A 25,845-nucleotide genomic window follows, 5' to 3' on the forward strand; every position below is an offset into this window, starting at 1 on the left:
GTGTGTTATGATGGGGCTTGTCAATCTTTTTTTCCCCCAAAGGACTGTCCATTTATTGACCTTATGACCACTAGATGGCAGAAAAGTATTCATCATTGCAATGCAGTTCACTGTATTTTTACAGCCCAGACACAACTCAATGCATCAGTATTTTAGGCCAGGGGTGTCAAACTCAATTTCATTGAGGGCCGCATCAGCATTGTGGTTGCCCTCAGGGGCCAGGTGGGTGTGGCCAGGGTGGGTGCGGCCTACTGGGTGGGCATGGATGGAGTGGGTTTCGCCTACTGGGTGGGCATGGCCAGCTCTACATCGTTCGTGTCAAAGGTGCCTGTGGGGGCCTGGGCAGGAGTGGGACAGATCTGAGGGTCTCTGGCAGAAGGGGGTGGGACCGGGGCAAGTGCCAAGATGGCCACCACAAAATTGTACATTGGCTCCCGGCCGGCCTGGGCCAGGGCCAAGGTAGCGGGGGCCGTTCCCTCACTGTTTACAGGATGGCTTCACGGCCACATGAAACCACTTTGCGGGCCGCATCCGGCCCCAGGGCCTTGTGTTTGACATGTCTGTTTTAGGCTATGCCAGTATTCAAGAAAGGTATGTGACGCATGTACATTTTCCAAAATAATTTTTGATCTGTTCTTGATGATCTGTCAATTATTGGTGACAATAAAGAGAACTTTGCCTCTCTTGGCTACCATCTAGTGATACCAGATTTATATAGCCATTGGATAGTGTTGAAGAACCAGAGTTTGGGAAATCATGTTATTAAGTATTGTATAAAATCTCAGGAAAGACAAAAAGGGAAGGGAAATGGCTATATATTGAGACCATACCATACTATGGAAGCTCCACAGCAGGGATTTTTCAATCACATTTTCAATGACATGGATTGAGAAGAGATGAGAAGAGCAACTAAAATGATTAAAGGCCTGGAGTCTAAAACATAAAGAACAGTAGCAAGAACAGGGTATGTCTAGTCTAGAGAAGAGAAGGACTAGGGGATATGATAACAATATTCCAGTATTTGAGGGGCTGCTACAAAGAAAAGGGGGTCAACGTATTTTCCAAAGCACCAGAAGGCAAGACAAGAAACAATGGGTGGAAACTAATCAAGGAGAGAAGCAACCTGGAATTAAGGAGAAACTTCCTAACTGAGAAACAGCTTGTCTTCAGAAGATATGGGTACTTCATCACTGGAAGTTTTTAAGAAAAGGCTGGACAGCTACCTATATGAAATGGTACTATAGGGTCTCCTGCTTGAGCAGGGGGTTGGACTATTAGCCCTCCAAGATCCCTTCCAGCTCTATTCTGATTAAAGAATTAAAGGGTTATGCCTGAGTCAGGTTTTCAACTTCATGGCTTGGAACCATTCCAAGAGATGTGAAAAAATGGAAGTGGTTCCAATCTCTCACAGTCAAAATGCTACTGTAAAACAAACTCCAGGCCCAGGAATTGGACTAAATGGGAAAATTCCTACCAGGCCAATGATAGCTAATTCTGTGTCTTCTCAAGCCTCCTTTTTCATGTACTATGGATTATCTGGATGGGATGTCTTCTGCTTTCCCAGAGAAAACACTATTTTCATCTGGAACATCTCAAACTGGTTTTAGCCTATCAGTAGTGATCTGCCTACAAGATGCGGGCGCCATTTTCTCAACAAATACTAAATGAGGCATCTTCACATCACAATAAACGTGCTGTATGGATGGCTCTTAAATAAGAGATGTGAAACCTAAGTTTCTTTCCTAATGTGTATCTCCTTGTGTGTTCAATTCTCCCGGAATATGATACACCGAAACACGGAATTCCAAACAATTATGCCAGTTCTCATAATGATTTAGATATTTGGCAGAGCAAGGTTAACATAAGACCTATTAAACCATATAATTCTGTTTAATTATAAATTATCACACATATTAGTAATTAAATATGCCATAAATGTAATTAAAAGATACTCCAAAGATAATAATTCCTGGTGGTGCTCAGAATGTAGCATAGATAATTTATACAAGAAACACTGTTGTTATAATACAGACTGTCCCAAGGACATGAAGTCTTTTCTCTGTATTGTAAATATGACTCTGACAAAACTCCAACCTGCTTTATCCAACCTAATTAATGTTTAGTTTTCTGAGAACTTGCATAGGAATTGGAAACTCCACTCCTTCCTGGTTCATAAGCTGGTCTAATTCAGATAAGTGTTTATATGAATTCCCCCCCCCCTTCTTTAAGTAGATTCACACAGACCTGTTCCAGCCTGGTGGAATTACCATCATATTTTGGGAGTAATAAGGGGATGGTTTAAGAAGTTATTACAGCTCCAGCAATCACTCCAGAACACTCAAGTGAATGAATTCAGAGTTCATCAGGGTCGTTGTCCCCTGCCCCTCCCCATCTTTCCTTTGGAAAGACTCTAGTTGCCAAGTCTGAAAACAGTTGACCTCAGTTTTGGCAAAGTAGCACCTACAAATACATTCATAGCAAAATCGAAGTAAATAGCAGACATTTCAGGTATCAACCACAAAAAACGGTGCTACCCATAGAATTTCTCTTCTCTCTAGAGTAGACAGATGGGAAACTGTCTCAAGAACAGCTTTTACAACCAGAGTACTTCATACTTTGAGGCCAACCTCTGTAATGTTCAGTCCAGTCCATCTCAACTATGAAAACTGAAATCAATGTATTGGAGCATTATATTGCCTAATGCAGTATCTCTTAACCTTAGCAACTTTAAAGTTTGTGGACTTCGACTCCCAGAATTCCCCAGCCTGGGTGTTGAAGTCCACATACCTTAAACTTGTCAAGGCTGAGAAATACTGGCCTAATGTATGCGGTCATGTTCTCAAAATGAAAATAAAGCATTTTGCTTTCCGCTTGTGAGTACAGGAAAGAGACCAAGTGATTGCCAAAATGCTTACTATAGCACGTTTCCTTCCCCCCACCTCCCAACTCCCAAGCGGGAAAATACTTTCTATCTACCTCCTTGAAACATTTGTTGATAATTCACATATTTGTCCTCTCCATTCATTTTAATCTTTTTCCAATCCTGGATGAGCTTCCTCTTTCTAAGCCAAAGTCCTTTGGTGATTAAGTAATATTCAGAGATCAATAAAGTATTTCTTAACTTGTTTTCTAGTTTAAATTCCAAATTCAGCAAATTGAATGCCTGAAATATCTACTTGACTTCCTTTTTGAAGAAAGTAGTTAAGGGGTATAGTCCTAGTTAACTCAGGAACCCAGAAAGGAATTGATGATTTAATTTTTTCTAAGTCTGTTTCAGAAATACAAATAGTTTTTCTTTTTTCTGGAATTTGCCTGGGTAACAGTAGATCTAAAAGTAAACAAATACTTAGTCTTATCATCTTGAGAAAAGAGTCAAAATGCCAATTGCCTTCCAGATTCTCTTATGTGCGTTTTTTTTCTTTCAGTAACATGAAGGGGCAGCATTTAGTGGTCCTTCTTTGGGCTCCAAAACTAAGCAGGTTCAGGCTGATAAGCATTTGCTGGGCAACTTTCAGGGATGCAGACTGCAAAGGGGAACTGCAAAAAAAACCAAAACTCTCCCATGTTACTGCGAAGCAGAAAGAAAAAAGAGAAAAGGGCCTCTCTGCCCTTCCGCCCCATCTGCAAATAATTATCTATGGCAGAGGTCCCCAACATTTTGGGCACCAGGGACCGGTTACATGGTGAGAGGTTTTTCTGCAGATCAGAGGGGGCATGGTTTTGTGTGCTGTCTGCATCCTATGGATGGGGCTTTGCTTATTTGTGTGGACTGGTTGCTAGCATGCCGCGGCTCGGTACCGGTCCACAGACCAGGGATTGGGGACCTGTAATCTGTGGGAGGAAAAGATATACCTAATGCAAAGAAGAGGGAAAAAAACCATAATTATAATATAGAAGAAATACATATAGCTGTGAGGGAAGTCAGTCCCCCCGAGAAGGAAATATTAAAAGGGCAGGAAAATATATTTTCTCAAAGGATCTTAAAGAGGCAGAAAAGCATGCCCAGTTTTTCTTAATAGCCCAAGTCTCCCTTCCCCAAACAGAAACCAGCTCTATAGAAATGCAAATGTAAACCATCAGGAAGGTTGAAGCTAGAAGCTTAAGAAGACAAAGACTCCTAAAATCTACATGCCCCACCCAAACTTTAAGACAGGACATAATAGGATTAACACAGAGATACCAAAGGGCACACTCAGACTCATGCCACAGGAACAACTCCAAACAAAACGCTCCAGAGGATATAAAAACCACTCCCTACATGTGCTCTCTCTCTTCTTTTCTTCCAGTACCATCTTTCTGTCTGGCTCTCCTCTTCAATAAACTACAACCTTCTTTCTAAAGCAGTCGCCATGTTTATTCCCAGTTTGGACTGAACCATGATGAAGACTTTTCTTTCAACAGCTGGATTGTATCCTGAATGTTATGATTCCCAAAATGAATCCCTTAGTTAGTCCTCAACATACAACTACGGTTGGGACCAGAATTTGCCTTGCTAAGCGAGGCAGTTGTTAAGTGAGCTGTGCCTCATTTTGCAACCTGTTTTTGCTACAGATATTAAATGACTCACTGCAGTTGTTAAGTGAATCATGCAGTTGTTAAGCCATAAGTGCGAGGATTGGTTGTAAGTCACTTTTTTCAGTGTTGTGGTAACTTTGAACGGTCAGTAAACAAATGGCTGTAAGTCAAGGTCTTTACATGTAGTAAACATTTGGAGAATGGATCTAGCAAAAGTTATTCATTCAAAACTCAATGTGGCCTCTGAGTTTTGTGAGCACTCATGCCTCCAAAAACCAGTTCTGGGAACCACAGCAGGTGAGGGAATGACTGTCTTTGTCTTTTGGTTTGTGAGCACTTCATAAAAGTACCGTACTGGTCACTGTAAGAAACAGAACTCTGGACTCAGGTCCACCCAACTGTTCTTCTGTTTTAATTCTATAGTATGCAGCTGACCTTTACAGTTTTCAACTCTCTGGTGCCTGGAGCCCCAATGCAAATTAGGATCACTAACAAAGCTCTCCCCCCCCCATCACTGCTGCATTTCTTAAACTTCACCCAATGTGTCATGTGAAGAAAAGAAGGCTGACCTCCCTTATTTGTTTTTATCCAGTTGTAGATAATGCCTTTTCCTCTTTACAAAGCAACTTTTTCTGTAAAGTTTAAAAAATGTAGCAGTTGACTGGTTTGGAGTCACATCCCACCAAGACTTCTGGCTCCAGCTGTTCCCTGTTTTTCCAAGAGTCAGATTGAACAGATACATTTTGTTTCGTTCTGACATGTACTCATCGGAAGCTTGGCAAAAGTTCCAAGTTGCAGAGTCAGCAGAAACCACCTCCTGTGTCCCCGCCCCCCCGCGTTTCTCTAATAAACAGAAAAGCATAGCTATCAGCAAATTCAAAAGCTTGGTTTTGTCCTTGGGATGCCCCAACTCAGAAGCCAGAATCATTTTGCAATAAGATAACCACAACTATTAGTCCCTCCTTTTCTGAAGAAGTGCAATCAAATTAATCTAGAGTTTTATCCTGTTGATCTGGCAAGATCACAAAGAAACTATTAAAAACAATGAACTTAATCCCAGGGAATTTTCTGTAGAGGCCCATGACAGTTGCCCAGCAAAGACAGAAACTGATAATTCTGTTTTCCTCCCCACTCCTACAAAAGCTAGCTGGGATATCTATTGAATCTGATATCAATATGGGGTTACAAGATAGCTTTTTCCGACAAGAGAGGAGAAGATAATCTCAGGAGGGGGAAGATAGGAGAGCTACACAGCTCAGCCTTCTCCCATATTGGAATCTCCGGTTTTTCTGGCACTGGTCTTTGTAACACTCTGAGGTTGCATCTGTACAGTATGCTAATCTAGGTAAAATGAGATTGGGTCCACCCATTGTTTCAGCCTGTTTCGTGAATTGGGTTGTAAAGTAAGATGTATTATTAAGACATATTATTATGTCTTATTTATTTGGACATTGCATGTTATGTCAACTAGGATTTGCCACATAGGCTTTGTGTCTCATGTGAACTCAACTGTTAACATGTTCCCACGTTAGCAGCTGTGTTGCCTCTCTTGAGTAAAGGAATTATTTGTGTGTATGTTACACGTCATGGCTACTTACTCAGGAGTTTTTCCCAATGGGCCCTTTTTATATGGCATATGATGGGTACAGATTCGACAGCCAGTACCAAGAGAATGGTGTGTTAGTCTTAGCTGCTCCATCTGAAATAGACCTGCATTGTATAATGTGGTTTTAGGAGACAAATGTAAGGATTTGCAACACACTGCATTGGTATTATGATCCACAGTCTTGCCCATTCCCTCCTATCCATGATTAAATATATGTGGTTGTGTGGTTTTTTTGAAAGTATATGGACTAGAGAAGGACAGACTTTGCTAATTAAGTACTACCAACTAATCTGGAAGATCAGTTTGGACTTCATCTTCAATAGGATTGAATTTTTACAATATAGTAAGCTGATTTTTTTGGGTTGGCTCTCAAGCAACCAGAAGTTGGTGAGAGTATTTTCTTGGACCATCAAACTCTATAACAGTTCCCACTATACATACTCAGTTTGGATATATGATTCTTTGTATCTTATAGGCAAGACAAGGTCTTATCCATCAAGTATAGGTCCATTTAGTTATAGCTGCCTGATTAATGCATTATTTACAACCAGGTAAGGAAAATATGTCTTTTTTTACATCACCCAATCGGCTTATCTGTCTTAATTATAGTTTGTGCTGCTGTCCTTGGAAGTAGAGAGAATTGAACCTAGGAGCTTTGGGCACATAAATTCTGTGCTGCCACTGCTCTGTGGCTCAATGGCTAACTGGGAAGTCCTCTTTCTCTCCATCCACTTGTGCCCTTTGTTTTCCTTTGCTAACTTCAATCTTGTGCAATCAGCAGGAAAGGGAAGAAGCAGAATGCAAGTCTGCTGACATAATTTGGCTGACAATCAGGGCCAGAGTCTCTACTTTGTAAACAAATCATTAACGAAAACAAATTTATAGGGAATTGTTGGCAAATGCTTCAGGTTACCTGAAACAAACCAGATTTGCTCTACCTCTCAAGTCCAAACTTGTTTGATGGTCATATTTCTTTAAAAAGAACAGAAGAGTTGGCAGAACAGATTAGCGGGCAGCATACCATGTGATTCTGGAGTGGCAGTGGATCTATTCTAAACCATGGTGTCCTTGGTGCTGTTTGAGCTTGGTTGTTTGCTTGTTATCTAGTTGGATAATGAAATGTCTGCAACTAAAGAAACAAATTTAGAGAGCACAAAGACTCTACAGTTCAACCCTGAGCCACATATATTCTCTTCTAAGGTACTGGATATAAACCAGCCTAATTTCGTGGGCCACAACTCCCAATATCAGAGGAAGACTGGAGTGATGAACAACTAAACCAATGTTTCTCAAAATTGGCAGCTTTAAAATGCATGGATTTCAACTCCCAGAATTATCTAGCTAGCAACTTTATAATCCCTTTATGTTGATACACTAATCTCAGTTGTTTAGGGGTGACCTCTAGGTTGTTCACACTATCATCAAATTCAGATCTGATCACCAAAACGCTACCTACAAAGACTAGAACTTTCAACTATGCTATGGATATGCTTGGACCTAGAAGGGATATTTGTGAATGATTGGACAGAAGGTTCCAGTAATGTACCGCATCACTGACTGTTTACTGGATTCTGAGCTCAGTTCAAAGGGATGCCTGTGTGTGTGTGTGTGTGTGTGTGTGTGTGTGTGTGTGTGTGTGTGTTTTAAAAAATACTTTAAACCAATCTGCCTGGTCTGGACACTATTTAGATCTACATCATATATTTTGGGGAATAGCACGGCCATAGAATCCTGCCCTAAATATTCAAATATCTAAAGCGGGCTTGTCTGAGCAACCTGGTCCAATCAGATCAGCATGCATATGAAAGTCTTTGGATGGACAGATGGATGGGGATCCTGGATGGAGATGGTGGGAGCTTTAGTCCAGCACATCTAGAGGTTCCCAAAATGGGGAAACTATATAATAAATATTATAGTCATTAGACATCCATTTATTTTTGCAATATTTTGTGAAGAGAATGGAAATGGATTGACTGTTAATACATTGTTAGATTCAGTTTGGTAGATCAGCTCCAAACCCCCTTGTTAGAGATCCAGAAATTCATTACAGAACCATCATAATGATAAAAACTGAGATCTATTCTTGACCTGATGAGCTGTTTGAACCTTGTCCTGTTATATGCTTTAAAATTGCGCTTATCCAGTTGCCATAGCTGATAACCTGTCATTATCTAGAACATTTTCGTTAAGGCATATCTTGGAAATAGGACTTATTTGCAATCTTAATAAATGCTAGTTGCTCAATTTTGCCGAATGATTTTGGACCATTCACACTCCCTGAGCCCAACCCTGTGGGCAAAATAGGAGGTGGAAGGAGTATTAGATGCCACATTGAGTTATTTATAAAAAAAAAAAAAGGTGGCATTTGAAAAAAAAATCTAATCTAATAATTTCCTGATCTCAGAATTATTATTATTATTTTTTAAAACACAGCATTAAAAAAAAACTACTCGGCAAATCTACAGTCTGCTCTTGTGCTATTTGAGTTAGGCAAAGATGTGCTAGGTGGGATAAAATGTGGAAGGACTGGCTTCCCATCCAGAAAGTCCTGCCCTTTTTTCCATGTTTCTGGAAGTCAGCTGTATTCACAGACCTCAACCACTCCTTCCTCTTGACAACCAAGGGTGGGGGGGGGACTAGTCATTTGAGTCATTCTAGGTCCCCGAACATCTTTAGAGAATGTTAGGAGTGTTATTACAGTATATCAGATTCCACCTAACTTAAGTAATAATTGCTTCAGAGTAGGCACAATACTCTTCTGGCATTTGAAAGGGATCCAGCAAGGTCATCTTAACCAACCCATAAACCAACCCATAAACCCCTAATCATGTTTTGTTCAGCAAATATAAAACTGATAAGACTGCAGTGACTTAGACTGTGTAAATGGCTTTATGGCTGATAGGCTATTTTAGATTACTGTGTTGTGTTTCCATAACACACTGTGGCAGAAGGTGGTCTATCAGCAATAGCTTAGTGTGCTATGAAAAGCCAGCCTTGGAAGATAGTTAATGCTTCATTGTCCTAAGAATTCCCCCAACTGGATTAACTGAATAAACCATTCTTAGCTTAATCACAGATACGTTGATCAAATAATGCCAAATGAAAAGATTGAAGTTTATTTTCAATGCTGAGATCTGTATTGTCACTTATGCTTGAATGCTGGACATAACCTGATACAAGCTATATTTAAACCTCATGCTATGATCCCACAGTGCTCTAAATGTAGTCAGCTAAAAATCTAGACCAGGGGTGTCAAACTCACAATGTCACATGACATGTCACGACGTATCGTGACTTTGTTTCCATTGCCAGCAATGGGGTGGGCGCAGTTTCACCATGACCCAGACTGTGGGCTGGCAGTTTGACACCCCTGATCTAAACTATGCATTTATGCATTCCAAGCTTGGTTATTGTAAACCTTATTTATTTGTATTTGTTGCTCAGTATGTTGTACAAATCCAACTTGTTCAGTTGTAATGAACCATGATGTGTACCTTGTACAATCCCTGACATTTTTCAACGTGCATTATATATTACTGAGCTACCATCTTGTGTGCTTTATTGGCCCTGAACTGTTGATCTGAGTGTCAATATTTGATCATGCCAATTGAGTTGTTCTTACAAAAAGCACATTCGCTGCAATTACATTAATAAAAGTCCCAAAGGTGCTTTTTTTAGGAAGCAACTGGACTTTCTTGTTTTTCTTTGAAGATGTTTCGCTTCTTATCCAAGAAACTTCCTCAGCTCTGACTGGATTCTCTAAAAGAATGAAAATGACCAACTGTCTGCAAGGAATATAAATCCTTTCATTCCCCACCATCCAATCAGAGCTGAAGAAGCTTCTTGGATGAGAAGCGAAATGTCTTCAAAGAAAAACAAGAACGTCCAGTTGCCTCCTGAAAAAGCATCTTTGGGACAACCATGACCTGGATGATTGAGAATCTCCATAGATACATTCATGAAAGCGCTTAAGGGGAAGACTCTTTTAAAACATAAGAGTTATATATTTATTTATTTATTTATTTTAAAAAGTATAGTTAGGAACTGCCAGCAGTCATTCTGCTTGGAAGGCTAATATTAAACTATCACGTCAGAACTTTCAACTTTCACTCTGAAAGCAGCACTGTCTCTATCTCATTACAGTATGCACTACATTTTGAAACATGGTATAATCATGTCTCTTTCCACCTTCCCAAGGCTAAATGCCTGCAGATCTTTCAATTTATCTTCATGGGATGTGGTTTCTTTCCCTTGTTCTTCCTTGTTCTCCTTCTTGGAATATACATATCTAGTGGCGATCATTAGATCCCAGAGCAAGATCCATTTCTCAAGAAGGGACCTGGACAATGCAGCATATAGTGGATTGATTCCCTCCCGAGATTCAAAAATTATACATTTGTTGATATACCTTAAAACTGTATTTGTCTTTTGTTTTCACCATTACATCACATTGCCTATTCATATTTGCTAGTCACCAACATACATTGCAACACAAGCTTCCCCACCTGGTGCCCTCCAGAGATTTGGGATTACAGTATATTCCCACAGGGAGGTTGCTCAATTATGAGAATTGCGGTGCAACACTTCAATTACTAAATCTGGAAAAGCTTCTCTACCAGAAGAGCACTAACACTATAATAGCATCAGAAACTCATACCCAGAAGCAACTCTCTAGTCCTAGTTCTTTGGCCATTGTTGGTCATTATGTGTATATACTGTATACTGTAAACATGCTAATAGCATGTGATTCACACATCATGCTATCACAGTACTGATTTAAACCTTAATCCAAAGTGGTTCTTTGAATTAATTATGGTTACCTGGAATTTATACAACACCAAACCAGCACTTTTATGGCCTAGCATTAAGCTGCTCTTTTGGATGGGGGGGGGAACACTTTTGTAATTTTAGAACATACTATGATTATTAATGCAAAAAGGGTGGGTTTTGGGGGGGAGTGTGTTCCATCTATGAAGTGGCTGTCAGTATAAGGTACCAATTTCCAAAACAACTGCCATTATCTATGAAATTTACTTGCCGCCTAAGGCCAACGGGATAGCTTATGGAGTTGAGAGGCATTCTTGGAAATAAACAGTGGTGCACAGCTGGATTGCTTCTCACTTTTACAAAAATCATGTTTGAAATACAAACCAAGAGAGGCAGGGAGCTCTCTGGATAGAAAAGGGATGGCTTCAGGGGCTATGGTGCCCCTGGGCGCCAGATTGGGGACTAGGGAGATGGTTACAGCGTCATGCCTGCCAGTCCTGAGACCCCATTTCTCCGACGGCGTTGAGCTTTGGGACTTCAGCTCAGGCTGCTTGTACTGTAGCGGAAAATCTGCTTTTGGATACCAAAATAAACGTTGGGGTCTCCCTCGAGAGGAACTGTGTAGGGACTAAGAGAAGACAAAAGACCCCCCCCCCCTTTTCGCTGCGGCCAAGCTGAAGTGAAGCCCCCTCGCCTCTGACTTGGACCCCGCGCGCAGCAGGGAAGTCGCCAGGCTTGACTTCGCTTTTGGGGGGCTGCTGTTCTTCCCGGGATCCTCGCCCTTGACTCGCTCCAGGCTTTAGGTTTCTTCGGAGACGTCGCGAGAATCGCCGAACTTTGAACGGTATCCAAATTCGGAGACAAACAACTAGAGGGGTATAAATACCAGCGAGTGGGACGAGCGAACTAGAGGCTCGGGAGTGGGGAGGCGTCTGTTGAGCGTCGCAGCGGCGCGGTAAGTTTCTTGTCCGCCGAAGTTGCAGAAGGTGACTTTGGACCGGGCAGGGGAAAAAGGGGCTTTGAATGCATTAAAAAAACAAACTATTTTCCTCCTCCTAAGACGCTGAGATCCGCGTGCGCCTGCAAAACACGCTGCCGTTTGGGTTGAACGCACTTGCGTGGCTGTGTTCACAGCGCCTCGCTGCATCGACGTAGCCTAGGAAGCTTAGCTGATTCAAGCGGGGAGTGGGGTATTGGGCGGGGGGTTCGTTTGAAAGATAGTTAAGCATCTAAGTCTTCAAAAAAAAAAAAAATTAGCGAGTTTGCATGTAATACAGATTTAGCGCTTTGGGATGCGAGGCTGCTAATCTTAATTTCACTCAGCAGTACCCCGCTGAAATCAGGGTGGCTTGCTCCCTCGTTCATGCATAGAGAGAACTGCAGCCTTTTTTTTTTGCATGAAGTACGATTACGATTGTGTATTTTGTACAAGCTCCGATGACACACTTGTGTAATATTGCCGTGCTCCACTATCAGATGCCTACTCCCAGCTTAGGTGTGCGACCTGTAAGAAAATATTTGTTTTATACTGTATGTAAATACAACTTTTCATGAACTCATGTTCTAATTAGAATTGCCAGAGGAAAAAAGGGAAACGAGAATGGCAATTAGTTTAATATTGTATAGATGTGCAGGATTGCATTGTCACTCAGACAAACGTGGTTCACATTATACTATATGGGAGCCCAAAATTAGGAGTAGTCTTACAGCACCTTTTCACACAAAAGTTGTTAATCTGAGCTGATGCTATACTAGAAACCTAATTTCTGGTAGCTTTGTAGTAGATCATCCCTTTAGAATAATTGAACCCATTACATTCTTTACATTCTGTAATGTAAAGTGAAACTCTGCAGTGATTTCTGATTCAAAAATCTTATTTTCATGGCAAAGCTTTCTGTCTCTTAGGTTTTCAGTTTTCATTTGCCCCAAACAACAGATCACTTTCCTTGAGCCTATTAACTCAGAAACATGAAATTTTACAATAGATTGAAGAAAAAATACTTTTCATAAGTAAAAACATATTCTTCCAATGGTAGACATTATTGAGTAGAAAAATTATTTTAAAATGGGAAATCCTTGATCACTTTGATTTGATTTTTATCCTGCTTTTATTACTTTATAAGTAACTCAAGGCGGCAACCATACATAATACTCCTTCCTCCTCATATTTTCCCAACAACAACCCTGTTGAGGTAGATTGGGCTGAGCTGGCTTCAGGTGGGACTAGGAAGTACTATCTCCTGGTTTCTAGACCAGCATTTTAAGCACTACACTAAACTGGCTTGGGAAATTAATTGCTTATTTGGTGTAGCTTTAATTTGTACTGAATAATTTAAGAGAAGAGATGCCCCATGTTTTCAGAATCTGTTGGTGCTACTAATCTGAAAGAGTCAGGGCACAGGGCAGGCTGTGTGATACTTTACAGTCTTTAGTTTTCTTCCTTAACTTGTTTCTCTGCTTTGCAGGCAACGTCCAGCCATGTGGGCTGGGCTAGGGCTAGCTCTGATCCTCTGTCTCCTCCCAGGAGGAGGAACAGAGCATCTGGGTCATTGTAAAGAACCTCCAGAATGGAACATTGGGGAAGAAAATCCCATGATGAACTCAAGAGGGTCGGTGACAGTGGTTGCTCTACTCCAGGCTAGCTGATACCTGTGCATTTTGCAGGCTTCCAGGTAAGGCCACTCAAATATGCAATTGTACATGAATGGATACTCTGTTGGGATCTGTTTCTTAAAGCAAGAGGAGTCTTTATTCAGCTTAGGCTGGGGAGGAGAAAAAAAAAGTTAAGATGTCTGGCACAATAGGTTTTGCTTGATTGCCAGAATTATTGCATTACAGTTATTTTTGGGTGAAACTTGCATTCTGGCTTTGTTAAAAAAACTCCATGTGACAATTTGTAAGAACAAAATGCCTTGGTGGCACAGTGGTTAGAATGCAGCATGGCAAGCTAATTCTGCTGACTGCCAACAGCTAGCAGTTTGGCAATTCAATTCTCACCGGCTGAAGACCAACCTTCCATCTTTCTGAGGTCAGTAAAACGAAGACCAGATTGTTTGGGGGCAATATGCTGACTCTGTAAATCACTTAGAGAGGGCTGTAAGGCACTGTGAAGCGATATATAAGTTTAAGTGCTATTGCTATTGCCTTCTTCAATAATGTCTCTTCATTTTTGAATTTAATCCCAAAGTTGTTTTCTGAAAATTAGTGACTGTCCACCCTATTGCATTTGACATGTTTCTTAGGAATTGCTCCCAGGCTAACAGGTTGGTTTATTTTGTTTTTGGTCCGGGTGTGAAAGCTGCTGTGACTTTTCAAATCCATTTGTACTGTTTGATTGTATAGTAGTAAGACTCCTAAGTAGTATCAACTTAGATAATTGTAGATAACATGCCCATTCCAAGCAAATTCTGCTTTTCCAAAGGGAATAAAATGAATGCATAAAATGTTATTTACTTATTAGACTTGGAGACCTGCAATTGAAGCTGGCAAGTAATGGAATGGTCAATATCTCCTTCATTGTGGTCAATCACCAAGGAAACTCTTCCCAGCTGAAGTACCAACTTCTAAGAGAAAAAGTTCCAGAAGACATTCCTGTATACCAACAGAATGCAACAGAACTTGATGTCTGGACTACTTTAAGAGGCAAAAAAGATGATTTCCTGATTTACGACAGGTCTGTTTATAAAACAAATCAAATGGATTAGAATTTCTTAGATACTCCGTATTTTGGAAGCACATGAAGCTTATTTGGATTAGATGGCATCCTACAGTTTTGCATTAGAGGCTCTGTGCCTCTATTTGCACAATAGATTCAGAGTACATTAAAGTTTTCTCCATTCATTTGACTCTGTGGGCTGGGTAGGCTCACATAAGATATGAACCTGGTTGGCTACTTCAATGTAATATGTACTTGGTTTGGTGATTAAAGCATCAGGCTAGAAACTGGAAGAAACTTGGGCATTAATAATTTGGCTGACCTTAAGCCAGTCACTTTCTCTTAGCCTTAGGTAGGAGGCAATGGCAAGCCCCTTCCAAAAACTTGTCAAAAAACCTGCAAGGACTTGTCCAGGCAATTTCCAGAGTCAACGAAAAACCCAAACCCACAAATAGTTTATTTTGCCCCAAAGTGGTTTATGCTACTTAAATCAATGTGCATATGAGTTCCCACTTTACATTTCCCTTCCCCTGGTTTGCTGCTTTTCCAACTAATGGGACTTTTTGCAGGGAGATGCATTCTTTCATATGAGCCCTTCCCGTTAATGGGCTTTATCAGGTCCATCTTAATGAGGTTTATCACTGTTCTGCTTTCAGAAAAGTAGGAAAGTTCAGAAGGAGACAAAGAAGTCCTATCCATTAAAAATAGATAGCAGAAGACAAAGGATTAGGATTACTGTAATAGTACTGCTACAGCAGCGCTAGTGTGACCCCAATCCACAGTTTTTTTTATAATATGATGTTTCGCTTCTCATCCAAGAAACTTTTTCAGCTTCCCCACCATTCAGTCTGAGCTGAAGAAGCTTCTTGGATGAGAAGCAAAATGTCTTCAAAGAAAAACAAGAAAGTCCAGTTGCCCCATGAAAAAACATCTTTGGGATAACTATGACCTGGATGACTGAGAATCTTCATAGACAATAGATTTTGGGAATCACAACAGAAGACAAGAAAGTCAAGATGCAAAAAATCTTTTGTTTTTTAGTTTTGTAAAACTCTTCTTCATAAATGTAGTGATACATTGCTATTAAGAACTGGCTCACTTTCTTCCTAGGTGTGGCCGTCTCGTTTATCACCTTGGCTTACCTGTTTCTTTCCTGAGTTTTCCATTTGTAGAGAAAGCTATTCAGATCACCTATTGTAAAGAAACTTGTGGAAATTGCTCATACACAGTATGTATTCATTTTTCCCCTTTTGCTGTTGTATAGAAGTGTCTAGGAAAAAGAAAAGCTGATCAAATGAAAATTTAAAAATGTACTGAACCTATAACCGCTGATTTTATTTTATTTTTTGGGTAATTTCTAAGAATTGTATAACTTTTTAGCAAATAATTATTTTTTTTCAAATGTTCTTATTCCCAAAAAAAATAGATTGCTATCTTTCTTCAAGAAAAAATAAAGATACATAACTAATGGTATCATTAATTATGATTTATTAAGTCACAGTGGCTGAGTCAACAAAGAAAAGACTGATAGCAGTGTTCCAATACTTGAAGGGCTGTCACAGAAAAGAGTGTCAGTTTATTCCTGATAGTAACCTGAGGGTAGGAAAAGAAGCAATGGGTAGAAGTTTCTCAGAGGGATATCCAACCTGGAAATAAGGAGGAATTTCCTGATGGGGAGAAGTATTAAGCAGTGGAATAGTTTGCCTTCTGGAGTTATGGGTGCTCCATTGCTGGAAGTTTTCAAGAAAAGAATGGGCAACCATTTATCTGAGATGGTATGAAGACTCCTGCTTTGGGAGTCTTCCAATCCTAAAATTCCATTAGTTCGCACAACATGCTAAGCTCAACTTCAGTATAAGATAGGAACCCAGATAAGGTATATCTATACAGATTTCATTCTCCCTATGGTATCATTCATCCTGGGAGGCATTTATTGTCCAGTTGTTTAATTTAGAAAAAAACATTCCTATAAATGCAGACCTGTGAGCATGTCCCAACTGCAAAATGATTGTATTGCCACTGAACAACTAACTTGCCATTAAGCCCATGTATAAGATCCAGATCTTTGTAATTAAGTCATATTCTTTAATTCCTTGAGAAGGAAGCAAAGTAATCAAGTAAATAACCAACATCAAATGGAACTAGGATTCTCTCACAGCTTTTGTACGGTCAGAATTATAACAAGCTGGATATTTTCTAAAATAAGAGTCTCATGCTAATCTAAGCATAAGGCACTTTAGAAATGACTTGGACAAGAATAGTCTTGAGAGAAGCTGATCACTTTGTGATAATTTTGATTTTAAGCAGAAATACTAGGTTTAATTACATTTTCTTTAAACTGATTATATTTTTCTCTTGTATTTTGTGTTGACATACTGTATGAGAACAAGTTGAAATTCTGACCATGTTGTCTGAACTTTTTTCAGACATCTGAAATTGAAGAAATATGTAAAAGAATCTGGGAGAATCCAGAAGAAAAGCAAATCGAGGCAGCTTCTTCTGCCTCACAGTTGTCTCCCAGTGAGCATCCCCATCCTCATCACCCTCATCATCATCATGGACATCATCCTCATCCTCATCACCATCCTCAGGGACATCATCACAAAGGGGATCATCAACATTTGATAGCAATAAACAATCAGCGTAACCGCAGAGTGTTGGGCCAGGAACCTGCAGAAGCTGCCTTTCTAGCAGCAGATGTAGAAGTTCCTTTGCAAAGAAACAGGCTCTGACAAAGGGGGAATGGCATCTGCAAGCACCAGTTAAGCTGAAACTGGCAGCACTTGACAGGACCTGTTTCCAGTAGCTGATGCTGACACTGTCGCCACTTGTTGTTTGAAGAACAGCAAAGCACAGTTTCCTGACATTGTCGTGGAGAGCTCCCATCTTCCTGAAGGTGACAAGGGCAGCTGTTGGCAGACAACATAGCTGAGTCTTGACAGTGACGTCTGCCAACAGCTGCTTGACTGTTACCAGCAGCAAGAAGGGGTGAAACCTGACAGTGAGCTGGGCTGGACAACTGAGCTTGAGGAACAGTCTAAACACCTAGGGAAGATTGCAGACTTTGGAATGCATTCCATAATAATTTGAAATTGGTCCTACTATTTCTGCCAAAGTTATTGGAAACCCTTGCTATAGGTGGCCAAAAGGCATTAAAGCAGAGGAATGCATTTCAGCAGTAATCTTCCTGGCACACGTACCATTATGTGAATTATTGGGGAGGAAAGAAAAACAATCTTTACACCTGCCAGTTAAGCAAGAGTTCTTGCATTTCAGCTGTATTTGTTCAGTTGTAGTTACGTGCTCTGATTTTACTGATTCAGAATACAGTCCTTGTCATCTGATTTTGCCTTAAACAGTAAGAACAAAACTTTCCCATAATGGTATAGAATTGTTTCTCAGTGCCAGTTCCAAGTGTCTGTGGTGTTTGTTAGCTTGTCTTTTTGATTTCCTCTTCTACCATTCTGTTTGCATTCATGAAAACAGGAGCCAAAACTATGACCTAGGGGCTTTTGTTGGATACGGAGCAAATCAGAACAGGAGAGGATAAGAAAAGATTTGCTAACTATGTTTTACAATTATAGGTTAAGACCAGGTGAATAGATGAAAATGTTTTTCTCCCAAACTCTAAAACCATTTAAGATAATTGTATAGAATTCTGCGCATAATATTCTAACCAGATATTTTCATCAAGAAGTCTGCAGAATTCACTAGTCTAACATCAGATTTAATGTTATAAGTTGTGAGTCCTATAATAAGACCTATTAAAATCAATTTCTGCGTTTCTCAAACTATTCACTCTCACAGTTCGTTTGAAATTTGGGATAACAGTCTTTCAAAACATGAAGTGAGAGTGATGGGATGGGATGAAACGAATACTAATTTCAATTTCGTAAGTATCTGGTCATAAAATTTAAGATCTACACTTAACCATCTTTTCTGCTAACCAGTGATTTGGACAGTCTTGTATAGGAGGCATGTTTATATAATATCTATTTTTATGTAGCAAAATAATACCTGTTTCTGAAATTAACTGAATTTTTGCAAGTTCTAGAGCGGAAAGAAAACGTTCAATAGAGGGAAACTCTTTAGGATTGTGTTTGTCATAATTCATGATGGTTTGGATAGGGAAATCGTACCCCTATAAAACCTGAATTCTTTTATGGTGAATGCTTGCAAGAGGGAAAGTAGTTCAGTGTACACAACTGGAGAGCTTGCAGATGGAGAAACAATACGTTTTAATAAATAAAAGTATCCATAAATTCAATGTGTATCGCTCATTCAGTTCTGTCTCCTCAGTAAAACTTGTGGTCTCATGTTATTCTCAAAATTGTCGCAGTTTATAATAGCAATCTTTGCATTTGTCGAGCTTTTGTTCCAAGTCTTTGATAACATTTCGAAGAATCTCAATTTCTTTATTCTTTTCTTCTTGAAGATGCTGGAGCTTCTACAAAACCAAATAAATAAAAAAAATATATCCTCTTATAACTATAAATGAAAAAGTATGTATGTATATCCATATGCCTAGAAATGCATATATGTACATAAATTGAGATGCTTCAGAGATAATTATATTTCATGACTTAGTTTCTAGGAATCAGAAATCTATTCTGTCATAGACCAACAAATAAAACAAGAAAATTATAATTAATTATTCTAAAATATTCTAAAATATGTTTTATTCTAAATTATTCTAAAATATTTAAGAAGATTAGATCAGACAATACAGCATACTGTGCAGATTATAGAACAGTACTGAGCTATGATCAAAGTGGTCAAATCAGATTGATCTGATAATAACTAAGATAAAACAAGTCAAAACCAGGCTGTTTAGTAAAGCATGGGGATAATGATTCCTGTTGAGTATTTGCATAGAGGGAATAATGCAAAATATGTTATATAATTTCAATTATTCAATTATTTTTTCCACCTCAATTTAGTTGTCCAACTGCTCAAATACAACTCAAGTCAGTGGCCCTGCCAGAGAAAAAGAATAAAGGGCATTTATCCATAGCCCCTGGCATTCAAACATTCTATATAGCTACTACATGAGGGACACCTGCTAAACCCATCACTAAATCTGCTCTCTTCAGGTAGCTAATGAACAAGCATAAAAAAGTCCATCCTAGCCAGTGCCTCTATCTCCATTTTGCATTACCAGGTTTGCTTTCTGTGGCAGGAGAAAATCAAAACTTGGAACACCCAGCTAGCTGCTGTGCCTCAAAATCAGCTGGGAATGAGAAAGCGGCAAGTAGCTTAAGGCTGGAGTTCACACCAATGGGAAGCTTGTACCTGTAATGCTGCATAAATACTTAATGGCATCCTAATAGCCATGCTTTTGTTCTGTGTGTAAAGGGCCCAAAAGCTAAAGGGTAGAACTGTACTGAAGAAATTCAAGACTCATAATGGCAATAACTGCTGCAGGTTTGCAATAATTCTGGATATTTTCCTTCCAAAGACTAATCTTTCTTTGCTCCCCAGTGAATGGTAACTAATTTATAGTTGACTAAATTTGAGAGGAATTGTATTTCCCAATTTTTTACTTTAGGAAAAGGTTTAGGTTTAAATGAACTATCAATACTAAAAAATGTGAAACTACAGAGGAGCCTTGTACATTTTTTTCAGGGCTATGAAATAAATGGATGACTTGCAGGCAACCTCCTCCTGCAAGTGAATCTCAGATGAGAGAAGCATTTATTGAACATCTCTTTCTTTTGAAATAGCTCTTTGGGATGTTTTCTCCTCACTCTTATCCCAGCATAAGACAATGTTAAAACAGAATTTTTATTTTATCTGGTAAATTGATATAGCTGCCCATCTCACATATGTGACTACATGTAAACAGAGTAGGTCAAAATATCTGCAGTCAAAACATCTTAACCTTTAAACCACTTTACATTTAGGAAAACAAAACACTTACCTTTCTATAGATATTTTGAGGGAGTGCTGTGGGGTTAGCCTGTACTTTCAGCGTTTTGGTCTGCAGCCTTTCCAGTTTAGTATTGAACTGAAATTTTGTTAAAAAAAGAGCTAGTGTATTGATAATGTAAATAAGAGAAAAAGCTGCTCTGCAATTAATGCTATTTTAATGTATAAGCAACTCTTGGCTAAGGATGTTTACATTAACACAGGGAAAACAGCTTCTCATTTGGCCATGAAGTGCAAATGAGTAAAATTGACTCATTACCATCACATGGTATTATTGGTTTTAGAGAGCTGTTACAAAGATAATGTAAAAAGAGAATTTCCCCAAAGTTTAATGCAGAAAAGCAAGGCATAAAAGTAATACATACAAAATCAATGTGATTAAAGGCATCTTAATTGACTGGGTCATGTCTTTGTTTACTGCTCAGAATTGAAGACTTTGTTGAAAGTGATAAGGGAAAAATGCAGCAGTAAGAACAAAGAGAGAAAGATATTTAAGGCTGTAATCCTAATAAACTATCAAAATTATGATATTAGCACAAACTCTTGAAGGCATGAATACATTTAGTACTATGGAGCATAAAATACTCTAAAATAACTTTTTTTACTACATTCTGAAAAAAAAAGGAAGCAAAAGATGAAACAAAAAACATACTTTTGCCACTTTAATATTGAATTTGTTTACTAACATTAACTGGATATCATCTGCACTCCAATGATATTTCATTCAAACAGTAGATGACCATTACTCCTTCCTCAACAGGTCTTCATGGCAATTGTTTGGCTCCATATTCCTTCCCCCCACCATTGCTTCAGCCAGCCAGAAAAGGCAGGGGTCAGGTATGCAAGTAAAGGAACTAAAGTTACAGGGAACTCTGTCAACTTCTTCAGAAGTCACTGGCTTAAAAACCTCCTAGGCAAGACATTGTTTTGGTGATCTCACTGACTCTTGTCCAGTCAGCTTCCAGTTTATCCTGAATCATGTTAATTTACAATCTGAGACCCAATAATCTGTGGTGCAGAATCTCATGGCACTGCACATGCTAATAAAAGAGGTTATGAACTAATAATTCTAAGCATGCAAAATACTTTTTACAATTATAGAAACTATATGTAATATTGAAAAACAGTAATAATTTCCCTGTCATTCTCAATCTTAAATAAATCTTAGCACAAATTTCAACGTACTAGAAAGATACCATTCCTGAGGTATCTTCACTGATGTTTTGATCCCAAGTCAGTAAGAGAAAATATTATTTGTGACAACTCTGGCAAAAATGAATCTGAACTGAAAATGATGAAATATGAAAAATGTAATATGAATACATACTGAAATTGTATCAATTTCTACCTTAAAGTTATTCCTTGTCAGGTGTTTTTTTACATTTTGTAAAATGCAATGTTTTGATTTTGATCCACAATTTATAATTTATTCATGTAGCATATTTCTTGTTATTCTGGCATATTCTCAGAGTGTCATGAATGGCATACCTCTATTTGTAATTTGAATATCTCATTCTGCTTTTCCTTTTCTTGAGCTTTCAGTTGTTTAGTTAGTTCTAAAATATTTAGATCTTTCTTCTCCATTAGTTTCTTATGCTCTTCCATCTTGCTTTCAACTAATGCAATTAAGTTAATATATATAAAATTAAAAATAATGAAGCAAATCATTGCATTAATCAAATAGAATTATATACTTTATTGTTTTAATACCATCATATTAACAACAATCGTTCACTATAAGAAGTTTCAGTCTTCATTAATTCCTAAATGGCCTTCACCAAGAGGGGCTTGCAGAAGGAGGTGTTTCATAGTATTGGTACCATGACTAAAAAAGTGCACATTCTGGCCTTAACCCCTTTCACTTCATAAAATTAGGGTACCATAAACTGTTTCCTCTGGGAAAATTTCATACATTTTGGACAGTTCAAATCTGTTAACAACAGTTGGTCCTCCAAGTACACAGATGGTAAGCCATACAAGATTTTAAAAGTGAAAACTAACACTTGGAATTGCATCGGGAAACTTATTAGGAACCAATGCAAAATAAGTGTAATAGAGATTAACAATAGTCAACAAGTGGGCCATTGCATTTTCACCCACCTATAGTTCTGAATGATCCTCAAAGCAGCCCCATCTACAACAGATTGCCGAAGTCTACCTTCATGGGGGTGAACGGGCTGCAGCTGCTACATACCAAGAGAAGTTGAGGAAAGCTTGTCCTATTTATAACCTCCACTGATCATCCAGCAGTGCAGAAGGACTGACAAACTGTGATCAACTTCCTCAAGGGTGATGCTACCCCTCAGGAAACAAGAATGGAATGAACAGAAAACTATAAAGGACAATCAGTAACTCCATTTTTGCTAGGATTCAACTTTAGCATCTTTCATACCATCCAGATTGTAGTAACATCCTGAACTGGGATAGGTGCCATCTCCAGTTGCACTGCGGGTTGGCAATATCAATAAAGGGGAGTTAGGAGGAGCATGAATAATTCTTTCAAACAGCAAGGGTCATATTTACTTCCTTGGAGTCAGCAGACCAGAATTAATCTCAAATAACAGAACTAAATGATGCCACAGTCACCAAATCAGACTCTGCCCAGTAGAAGTCAAGTCTGATGAATCTGGGTGACTTAGTCAACAAATGTTGAATAAAATGGTCACCGTGATCACACGGGATGCTTCCATTCATCTTCCTTTAATAGTGAATTTGCTATGTTAAACAAGGATGATGATCAACAGCCTATTGATGTAATAAGGGAGAAGAAATAAAACACTTTGCCATCCTTTCCAGCATATTATAAACTGACATTTGAGCTTGTAATCTTGGTCAATCAAATTTACTTTTTATCTTTCCCTGTATTAGGTGTCATTGCTAATTTCATTTTCATACTTCTTATGGTAACAAAATTAGATTAAATATCTTGAAAACAATGTGCATTCACTCAGCAAAAAACAAAGTCCTTCTGAAGGCATGGGACAAGCCCAAATGCTTCTGTATTCTTCATATCTTCTTCATGTCTCCATATGTATAGATTAGAACATGTTGCTGCAATTAGCAGTTGTCCAGGAATTGGATAATTAAGTGGTTGCACATTCTGTCCTTATCCATTTGCCAAGGTCACCAAGGGCCACTGGGGGACTGTATACCTTGCTTCCCAGAAAGAACATACTAGTAAGAAGACAATCTGGCTCTCTACACTAGCTAAAGCAAAAGCAGCTGTTACAAACTTGCTTGTCTCCTCCCTGCCAAAAAGAAAAATCAGATCCTATTTTTACAGTTGCTCTGGTGTCAAGAGTAGAAAACCACTGAATTCTTGCTTTATCCATCAGCTATCCATGAAGGACCACCAGCTGCTGCTCAGAGACTAGCTTGCTCTGAATTATGGGTAAATTATAGCAATGGATTGATGGTTTTGTTGTAAACTTGAAGAAATCCCTTCCTTCCTCTTCCCTTTTGCTAGTATATTTTCTTTACTGTTTTTAAGCAGAAGCAAAAGCTAATTTGTTTTTTAGCTGATGTAAAGGTTTTTTTTATGACACAATTCGTATCTGAAAGGCAGGACGAACAAACTGTGTTACTCATCTAAAACTGCCTAATTTGCTAGAATGGAAAATAAATTATTAAAGATGTGCAGAGCATATATGTAGAGCTTTACACTTACTCTCTTTTTTAGCTGGGAATAGATATTTTTGAAATACTTGAAATATGTAATTCTCAATCTTTTATTAGTTAATTATAAATTTATTAGTTAATTATAAATTAATAGTGCACTCAATGAAGGCTGTGCCTTACACTCTGTATCTCTCAAACACTGTATACATATTATTATGCTTACGTTGCTTGTTCATGTCGCTGTGAAGTTTGCTCTGTTCATGGTTGTGTTCCTTCTCCTTGTTTTTTATTTCCATAATGAGTTTATCAACCATATTTTCATGTTCCTATGAATTTATTGAAATATATAAGTCTTTGCAATTGATTTATCTTAACATAATTTTCATTCAATGCAAATTGCTTTTTTTTTTTTTTACTGAAACTTTAAATTGGGTTCCTCAAGGAGTTCCTTTAGCACTGGGATCATTCTGGCACCTATTGGTCACTTTAGGTGGTACGGGCATATCTGAACCCGCTGCCTCCTGGGCATGGTCTTCCAGAGCCATGGGCAGATGGAAAGTGCAATTCTTTTAAACTGGGCTCTCCTCCTGTACCTACCAGTATGACAATCTCTAGTTTGGAAACCTGAATCAAGAGCTGACTAAAAGTGATGGAGACAGGCAATGTGTGTTTGTGAGTGAGTGATGGGAGGCTGGTGGATGAAAAATATGAGCTGATTTTCTTGATTTCTTCACAGTGGAACCCTCCTTGTGCCTATCAGCTGTGATTTGGGCTTCTTTTGAACATAGGGAATAGGGGTCTAGCTGTCTGTCAAAATCTGCCTTCTCCTACCCCTCTCCAGGCCACGTTGAGGAAAATGACAAATTCTTTCCTGTTAGCTGGTAAGGTCTGGTGGGAGAGGAACTAAGCCAAGAGAATTCACCAATACTTGTCCTTAACGTGCCCTCCAGATTGTAGCAAATCTTATGCTAGTATCTTTGGATAGCATTTTAACTTGGCTAGAAGGAAATCTGAATGCCTATAGATAGGCACCAGAAAACTAGACTGGGGAAAAGGGGGAGAGGGGAGAGGGGAGGGGAGGGGAGGAGAGAGAGAGAGAGAGAGAGAGAGAGAGAGAGAGAGAGAGAGAGAGAGAGAGAGAGAGAGAGAGAGAGAGAGAGAGAGAGAGCATGCAACGGATTGAAGGTCTTCAAATACCACTCTCTTCAAAAGAAATCAAGCCAGTCTTAAAGCAACAAAAATCCTCTCGAACTCCACACAAAAAGAAAACAATTTGCAAATCCTTCCCTTCCGTGAGGGCATTGCTCAAAGAAGAACAAGTAGCAGGGTGCCACTTTGCAATTCTCTGACTGCGTGCTGAAGGGGAAGTAATGACTCAAATCTTGTCAATTTATTTCATGTTTCTTTGATCTGAACTACTAGGTTTCAAGCTTTAAAGAGCTAGGATAAATCCTTTTATAGTGGAATCAACAGGAATGTATGCATTTGTCTGATTGTATGAAAAACAAATTGTTTTTCATACAATCAGACAAATTGTCTAAATTTTTGCAGAGAAGTAAGTAGTGTTTCCCTTTTATCAGTTACAAACAGTTTGCAACATCAGTCTAAAAGCCAGGAGGTAAGGTGACGCTTCCCGACAGTAGGAAAACAGATTGTCCACAAATTCTGCAAAGTTCAATCACTGCAAATGAAACCATGATGTGGCTCAGAAGCACTGCAGCTTCTGAAATCACACACTGCAGCTTCTGACCCAGAA

At 38.9% G+C, this 25,845-nt stretch overlaps 2 protein-coding genes across 4 annotated transcripts in view; one reads left to right on the forward strand and one right to left on the reverse strand.

The window, feature by feature from the left end:
- Nucleotides 1–11,690: 11,690 nt before the first annotated feature.
- LOC120318582 (selenoprotein P) lies at nt 11,691–18,810 on the forward strand. Its single transcript, XM_039366368.1, is given in 5 exon segments — nt 11,691–11,843; nt 13,354–13,560; nt 14,349–14,561; nt 15,654–15,771; nt 16,970–18,810. Coding segments are annotated over 4 exon segments (915 nt in total). The 5' UTR covers nt 11,691–11,843; nt 13,354–13,366; the 3' UTR covers nt 17,360–18,810.
- GHR (growth hormone receptor) overlaps nt 18,453–25,845 on the reverse strand; it is a 137,906-nt gene continuing 130,513 nt past the window's right edge. For all 3 annotated transcript variants that reach the window (XM_039366364.1, XM_039366366.1, XM_039366367.1), the window contains 4 exons: nt 24,313–24,415; nt 21,960–22,087; nt 20,464–20,550; nt 18,453–18,990 (listed from right to left, as the gene is read on the reverse strand). In XM_039366364.1, coding sequence (XP_039222298.1) covers nt 18,868–18,990; nt 20,464–20,550; nt 21,960–22,087; nt 24,313–24,415 — 441 coding nt within the window. In that variant the 3' untranslated portion in view covers nt 18,453–18,867. The remainder of the gene's footprint in view (nt 18,991–20,463; nt 20,551–21,959; nt 22,088–24,312; nt 24,416–25,845) is intronic.

This window comes from Crotalus tigris, unplaced genomic scaffold, assembly GCF_016545835.1.
Source record: "Crotalus tigris isolate CLP2741 ecotype Arizona unplaced genomic scaffold, ASM1654583v1 scf7180000020265.513298, whole genome shotgun sequence".
Taxonomy (NCBI): Eukaryota; Metazoa; Chordata; class Lepidosauria; order Squamata; family Viperidae; genus Crotalus; species Crotalus tigris.